General features: G+C 37.2%; 1 protein-coding gene across 4 annotated transcripts; it reads left to right on the plus strand.

Annotated features, from left to right (window-relative positions):
* Positions 1-3,177: 3,177 nt before the first annotated feature.
* LOC122074684 (protein XRI1-like) lies at positions 3,178-5,543 on the plus strand. 4 transcript variants are annotated; one of them, XM_042639647.1, is made up of 5 exons: positions 3,178-3,331; positions 3,442-3,581; positions 3,682-3,760; positions 4,622-4,788; positions 4,924-5,543. In XM_042639647.1, exons 2-5 carry the CDS (start codon positions 3,447-3,449, stop codon positions 4,939-4,941), a joined length of 399 nt encoding a protein of 132 aa, XP_042495581.1. In that variant the 5' UTR covers positions 3,178-3,331; positions 3,442-3,446; the 3' UTR covers positions 4,942-5,543. The 4 variants fall into 4 exon arrangements, with proteins under 4 accessions (XP_042495581.1, XP_042495575.1, XP_042495564.1 ...); XM_042639630.1 differs by having other exon boundaries at positions 3,179-3,331; positions 4,622-4,795; XM_042639637.1 differs by having other exon boundaries at positions 3,180-3,331; positions 3,445-3,581; positions 4,622-4,795.
* Positions 5,544-8,504: the final 2,961 nt, after the last annotated feature.

The following is an 8,504-nucleotide window of genomic DNA, read 5'->3' on the forward strand; positions in this document are numbered from 1 at the left end:
GCCAGTGGGAGGCCCAGCATGCATCCAAAGGATGGGAAGACCCGAAGGTGTGTGTTCGTGTGTCTTGCATACTTAACCCCCCCCCCCAGCCATTGGATGCAAGTTGGGCCTCCAGTGGCACTGGAGAGGATCCGATTCCTTAGCGGATTTAGATCCTTTCCAATGCCATTGGAGGCCCAACATGTATCCCAAGTCCACCCAGCCATTGGATGCAAGCCAGGCCTCCGGTGGCACGGGAGGATCCAGTTCCTTTAAAACTCTTTTTTTTTTTACCATTGGCTTCTATATCAATACATGCACCAATCAACTGAAACCGATCCAATACCAATTCCTCAAACCATGTCTCCTACTTAATTCGTGAACACTTACGAGTTTGCTGAGCCACATATATCTTGTGTTCTCTAAGTGCATCAATTGGTTTATCGGTGCAACAATCACTTTTTAGCATGGACTTACTATCAGTATATGTATATCTCTTTCGGTCTCGATTTATACTGATATCTAAGGGTGTTAATCGGTTTGGTTTTGGTTTAAACGGTGTAGATCGGTTCGGTTCACATTTATTTGACTAAAACCATAACCGCACCATTTACTAAACGGTTCCACTTTCTGAAATTGTGACCATTTAGTAAACGGTTTTCATTTCCACGGTTCCTAAACGGTGTAGGTTTCACGGTTTTAAACAGTTTCAGTTTCAATTTATTCCATACGGTTTGTAAAATGGTTCAAAATCGGTTTATTATAACTTGCAACCATCTCTAAACTGAAGATCATAAGCTTATCAAAAAATAATTGGCAACCACAAATAAGAGATTCTATAATAACGATGGTATGTCTTAATTTGATAATCTAGTGTTATTTCTTTGTCATTCTCAAACATTTAGAACTAATAATATCATACAACATCCAAATCCAGCCTTCTACAGCATAAAATATTAAAATGACAGGTGGTTCAACCAAAACACCCCATCTATGATAACATAATAACATAGTAACATATATGGATTACAAGTTCATGATCTAAATCCTAAACTTGAATTGAATTGCAATATATCATACCAAAGCAGGATGGACACTTAATTTAATTGTTAATTGTTATATGGATTATTGCCCCTTCTTTATTTAATTGTTATACGGATTAATCGGATCGGTTTAAACGGTTTTAAATGGTTCGATTTAAACGGGTTCCACGGTTTAAACCGACCCAACTCATTTAGCTAATCGGCCTGAAACTTGAAACCATAACCTCACCATTTACTAAACAGTTTTGCGGTTTCGGTGTAAACGGATCGGTTCGATTTTGGTAAACGGTTTCAGTTACAAATTCACATCCTTATTGATATCAATATCTATGAATTGGCCTATCAGGTTTGATCAGACAGTTTTGACCCTCAAAATCTCAATACTTTGATTTTTTTGACCGTTTTATCCTCCCTTATTTAGATACAATATCGAGTAGACATTGGTATCATTCTTGACCCATACTGATTCGGTCAATCCAATACCGAGACCCAAACCATGATTCTTTGTTTAACCCTTCAAAAGAGGGTAGTTTTGGTAGATGGCAGCTTAAAAGGAACCAGATCATCTCCAGTGCCACTGGAGTCCCAACCTGCATCCAACGGCTGGGAGACTTGGACACTCAGCCTAACACATGGCACGCACCCTATTTTGAAGGGCTAATTTGGTGGCCTTAAGACAAACTTAGAAAGAAGGTTGTGAAAAAGACGAAGAGAAAAAAAGCGATAAAAGGAATAAACAAGGTTTATTACACAATAGAGCCAACAAAAGAACCTAACGTTGTGAACAGAAGCAGAGAGAAGGATTATGCGAAAGTATTTAGAGCATAATCCACTTTGATAACATGTCAAGGGTTACAAAAAACCTTAAAGCATTAGGTGGAGAGTGCTCCCCAGACATAAAATAAGGGCTTGACCAAACTGATGTGTGAGTAAAGTTCTATAATTTTCAAAACAAACAAGGAGTAAAGAATCTCCATAGCGGGCACCTAAATCTATCACATAGAGGCTTGGATGGGGCTGAAACTTTTTGGTTTGGTTGATACCAAAATTCCCTTATTCACATGTAAAATTTTGATTAGTCGAAGTTTGTCAAATTGTAATGGTAAATTGTCAAATTTGTGATTAAAATTTATGACTCGTGATTTATTCAAACCATTACCTAGATATCCAATAGTGAGGTCTTACCGCATCAAACTTCAATGGGATAAAACTTGGTGTGCATTTAAGGATTCTCTTTCTCAATTGAGCAGGGATTTAGGGATAACAGTGGTTATTGGAGCTATTAACTGAACTTTGGGGAATCACCAAGTTAGACAAATTCCATACAACTTGGAGACCCCAGTCTCTAAACCAATTCAATTAATTCTAATTAGCAATGGCTCAAGTTAGATTAGGTTCATGTTGCCTTAGAAAAAAATTCCCAAACTTCACCTTTTTTTTTTTTGGGGGGGGGCGGGGGGTGGGGTGGGGTGTGGGGAGAGGAGGGACTTCACCTAAATATTATCTTAGGTTAAGAATAGTCAAAAAATTCAGTTGAGTTCGCAAGGATATAAAGAACACTAAAAAGCACTGGGCAATCCAAAATTTGTTTTAAGTTACCTAATCCACTAAAACACTTGTGACTTGTCAACCAGTTGAGTTAATTAAATAGACCAATGTGGCAGTTTTATCATTATTTATACACATTTGATGGATTAAGAACAATGTAGATAGAACCAGAGAGCTAGAAATTGGGCACCGATGGTTTGAAAGGAGGGTGTGGATGCAATTATGGTTGGGCTTGGTTTGGTTATCTGGGCCCACAAAGATTGCACCCAAGAGGGTCAAAAATTAATGTGTGCTTAGCTGCTCCTCACCTGCCCATTGAGAAAATTAGGATAAAATTAAAAAGCAAGATTTTGAATTTAACCCTACCATTTCCTTCTCATGAAACTGCTATCCTATACGTTAAGAAATTTTAAAAGAAGCCCATATGAAATTGAAAAGGCCACACAAAATCTTCAGCAAAGCTAAAGAAGCATTTGTTGTCCTTACTCTATAGTGGAGAAGTTGAATCAGGATCGTCCAATCAACCCACATGTCTCAGATAGTCTTTTTATGATCAAGATCCTATTCAGAGGATGGCTCACTAATTGAGTGGTTGGGATTGATTGGTAAGGGTCATAAATGATGTCTTCTCTCTCTTCTTCATACGTAGAACTTTTAAATACCATTGGGTTGAGGAATAAGGAGGGCTCTTCCCACTTTCATAGACAGTGATATACATGATATACACAGCTTGGAACTTTTCAACACAGACATTTCTTTGGGTAATCATCTTCCTTTCTTCGCTTTTCTGTTTTCTTTTCTTCCAAGAGCAATAATGGCTTTCTTACTTCCCCTTCAGTACATAATACTTTTTATTTTATTTTTTTGGTAGAAGAAATGGAATCTACCCTTTCAGTGGACTTGTCAACTGGAACTGGATACCTTCAAGATGCCATAGTTGCATGGAACAATCGCTGCAAGAGGAGAAGAATATCACCTTTCTGTCATGATAATATAGATGAGTTTTCTAAGGTTTGCCTCTTTCTTCCCTTTTCTATAATATCATTTTAGAGAGAGAGAGAGAGAGAGAGAGAGAGAGGCTGACACATGCATGGATTGTATACTGCAACAGAATTGTTGGAACTCGATGGATTATGAAGACCCATTTGTGAAATTCGAAAGCTTGAGAGAGAACTATAGTCCAGTTGCAGGTAAACGCACCTTTCTCTTCATGCTTCATTACTAATTTGGGAACCTGCAAATGCCATATGGATTATTACATGCTCCTCCTTTTACTAAAAGTATTCTGATCAGTGAATGTAGCTTTACCAACAAATTGCACTGATTCGATAACCTTAGACACAATCCTTTTGGGTTAGTTCTCAACATCATCCTCATGCTCCATAAACCCATCTCTCTCTCTCTCTCTCTCTCTCTCTCTCTCTCTCTCTCTCTCATGGTAGATTATTTTTAGGTTTTTAGGGTGTTATTTCCATCCCCATGCCTCATGTCACTATGCCTCATCAAGTATATCCCCTCACTATTTGCTACAAGGCAATACATGGGTGCATGTGGCAATTATCTCATTGGTGCAATCTAGAGCCCGGATTGTCTGCCTAGTTGCATCGGGTGCCACCGAAAACTCACTGCTCCCAGTGCAGCTAGGCAAAGGAAATTTTTTGTTTTTCATAATTTCAGCTTAAAATTATAAAGAAATTATTATGTATTTATATTCATCTCCATTTGGTGGATATATATATATATATATATTTTGTAATTTTATTAAAATTACTTTTCTTACTTATTTTGGATTCAAATTTGGTCATTGAAATGTATTTGAAATCCTATATCATGTGGACTAATTCATTTACTGTCAAGTGACAAATAGTAAGTTATATATATATATATATATATATTTCACTAGTGATACCAAGAAGGATCCCCCCCCCTTTTTTTTTTCAATTATCCTATGAAGTTTGTATATAAGAATCCCTACAAATTTTGAAATGATCTTATAATTAATTTCTGGTTATTGAGAGAGTAACTGATGCTTTCCCTTACTGTGACCATAGAAAGAAACCCTCTGCAGAATTGGCTAAATAGCACTGACAAAAGATGGACGGCTCCACTGGAGAAGATGCCTGGAGAACATGAATACCAAATAAACCAACTTTTTGCTTCCTCTTTCTCTCACATGGACTCAACCACCATGGACCCACAAGAAGAAAAGGACCCCTCAGTAATTAGTATATTTGCCTTCTACTCATAAAGACCCATGCTGTACTTATTTATCTTTAGTCTTCCTTTTCTTCTCCCTTTTTTCTTATAAAGGGTCTGTTTGCTTTCCTGATTTGGTCCATGGGTGGTGTTGCAGAGAAAAATTGTTGTGTGATAAAGAAAGTGGTGTACCCATTTGAGATGGTGAAGCCTGGAAGCAATGAAGGGGACGTGACACTTAATGACATCAATAAGAGAATGCTTATGAGGCCCACTAGGCCCGTTATGCACCCTGTAGGGGACTTTGCTTGCAGGCCATGCGTGACAGCCAGTGGGCTGGGACTTTCAGGAAAAGCAGTAGTGGCTTTAACTAGGATACGTACAAGAGGGAGTGGCACTGTCACCATTATCAGGACCAGAGGTTGAGCAGAGATTGATTTACTTTGGGGATGCTTTTACGGTTTAATAATGGAATATATCTCCGATCCATAACCAATATGATCACTGCTTTCATGGTCATTGGGCCGCAGTTTTAGTTCGTTCAGAATCATCATGCTTCTCTCTTCTCTCTCTCTCTTTCTCTCTCTCTCTCATATTGTCTTTTACTTTTTCGAAGAGGATGGGGAAAAATGGTTGGTGTGGTTAAAGATACCTTCTACAATTCTACTTCAGCAATTGGTTATATTCGAGTGTGGATCAGGTTCTCATATGAGAATTATTCTTGTACGGTGTGATCTACAAAAATGAAATCCATTATAGAGTTTTTCTTTGGGTGAATTCCATCTGTGTGAATCAATCTCGTACAAAGAATGGTTATCATGGAGCTGATCCACTCTCATAACATTCAAGGGGTTTGAATTACTTCAGTCTTCAACCGTTTAATTGATGCATAACAATGGGCATCTATCATAAAATATTTTGTTGATAGAAGAAATCAAGTACAAGATTACAAGGGTTAGAGAGGACCTCTTAACTCGATGGTCAAAAAGAATTATTTCACTATAAGGTCAATTGGGGACTCAACTCACCACAAGAGGTTACGCTTGGACCCAATATTTTCTTCTCTTTCTTTTTTTATATTTCTACACACATTGTGTGTATGTATGAGAGGGAGAATCAACCATCGAAAAAGAGTCATTGAAATATAACCCTTGAAATATAGTTGTTGAAATAACAACAACAACAACACATCTTAGCCTTATTCCAACTAAATGGGGTCGGCTACATGGATCCGAGTGAAAAAAAAAAAAAAAAAAAAAAAAAAAAAAAAAAAATTTCAAACATCCCACTCACAAGCAGTCGGCAACCCGGATCTTTGCCCTCCAAGCAGCTCTGTTAGATACCATACTTGGGTGAAGACTTAACTTTTGCATATCTCTTTTTACTACTTCCTCAATGGTCATTTTTGGCCTGCCCCTAGTCCTTTTCACTCAATCCATCTACATATGGTCACTCCTCCGTACTGGTGCATCCAAAGGCCTCCTTTGGACATGTCCATACCATCATAACTGACATTCTCTGACCTTATCCTGAATTGGAGCAATTCCCAAATCGGTTCTCACTTTGTCATTTCTTACTATATCTCTCAGGGTTTTGCCACACATCCATCTCAACCACACTCAGCTTATCTATGTTACGTTTCTTGACTGCCAAACATTCTACACCATATATTATAGCTAGTCTTATGACTGTCCTGTAGAATTTTTCCTTAAGCTTTAGAGAGATACGTCAATCACATAACACTCCAGATGCCACTCTTCATTTCATCCATCCTACTTTAATTCTATGGGTAACATCATCATCAATCTCACCTTCTTTGTTTAAGGTAGAGCCCACGTATCTAAAACAATCTCTTTGTGGGATCTTTCTCCCCTCAATTTTCACTCTCTCATTATCCGTCCCCAAACGACTAAAGTTGCATCTCATATATTCCTTCTTCGTTCTACTTATCTTAAGACCTCGCCATTCCAAAGTAGATCTCCATAATTCCAACTTATCATTGATCTCTGCCCCTGATTTACAGACCAGAATAATTTCATCTGCAAAAAGCATACACCACGGGATCTCTCCTTGAATATTCCTGCTTAAATCATCCATGATAAGTATAAACAAGTAAGAGCTCAATGTGAATCCTTGATGTAACCCACAAGTAATAGAAAATTCAACACCTTGGCCTCCCACTTGATCTCGCACTAAAAATTAATGGCCAATGACATTATGACTTCGTCATTCTCCCACGTTTAAAAAAAACCATCCTTGAGTTTGATGTGGCTATCGTCATCATAAAAATTTAAAACAGGATCTATCATGCTATATAAAAATTGGGACATGCCATAAAATTGAGCACCTCTTTGAACTTCTTATTACACATTCCTAGGACTTCATATTAGGTTGTTACAACCACTTCTTCCTCCCTTTGAGAGTCTCTTTATGTCATGTCATGTCATGTCATGTTTCTATCCAACATTCCAGTATTTAATTTCTGCAAGGAAAATTGGGTCTGTTAATTCTGCAAGAACAATTTTTTTGAGATGTTTAGTTACTTTCTTCTTTACTATTTGCTAGAAGTACTACTTCTTCTACTCCATTTGATCTCTCCTATTCCAATGTATGGGCACTTGCTTCAAATTTCTGTTATTATGTGATTTTTGTGGATGGCTATTCAAAATTTACATGGTATATCTGTAGCGTTTTCATTCAATCTGTGTACTAAGAAATTGTCACTATGATCAACAATCAGTTTTCGAAAATGAAAATTTCTAGATGGATTTAGAGGGGAGGGATAAATCTCAAAGGTTTTCAAGATTTATTTCAGAGCCATGACCCCTAGTTTTCTTGAACCCAAGGGGGTAGCGTAGTTGGTGAGTAATGAACTTGGGACCAGTCGTAAACTCAGACGTCTTGAGTTCAATTCCCACTAGGCACATCTTGGGCCACTCATACGGAGGTGTTCAGTGCTCTTCACTGCTTTCAGTGAAATTAATGAACCATTCAACTTCAGTATGACCCGATCTATGCGGCTGTGGGGTCAATATGAGCCCGTGGGATTAGTTAGGCCAAAGGCTTGGATACTCGACATTAGCAAAAAAAAAAAGATTCCTAGTTTTCTTATTCGAACACTCCAATAAAATAGTATCGCTAAACGTAAACATAAACATAGTATTGAAATCACTTATGCATATATTATAGTTCCTAAAAAAATTTGGGGAGGGCTACTCTCATATCTTTTTTTTTTTTTTTTTTTTTTGGTGAATATGAAAATTAAACATGTTAATGTTCAAAAATTAAGAATTTCTCATCGTGTTGTCCTTTGGGAAAACAATCCCTTTTATACATTTCCTAAATATAGCTCATGTATTTAGCAACTAATCCTATTGATTATAGCTCCACCATTGATGTGTTTATACATTAGCATATGGAAATTCCAACTTACGCTAGAGATATTTGAATTTTGAAGATTGTCATATATATATATATATGATCAGTTTCGTACGTAATGATTTTTTATGTTTTCTTTTCATATGATTTGCTTGCAATTTTGTTTTGCAAATGCTTTATACAGAGAGAGAGAGAGAGAGAGAGAGAGAGAGAGAGAGAGAGAGAGATGATTGCCATTCAATAATTTATACATTAAAATGAACATTATAGAATATTAGATTTAGTCAATGAAATGATCGTTTTCTACCAAAATTTACAGAGTAGCAATGGGGAAATTCTAGGTGATTCTGATTCTCTCCC

This window comes from Macadamia integrifolia, chromosome 1 (assembly GCF_013358625.1).
Source record: "Macadamia integrifolia cultivar HAES 741 chromosome 1, SCU_Mint_v3, whole genome shotgun sequence".
Taxonomy (NCBI): Eukaryota; Viridiplantae; Streptophyta; class Magnoliopsida; order Proteales; family Proteaceae; genus Macadamia; species Macadamia integrifolia.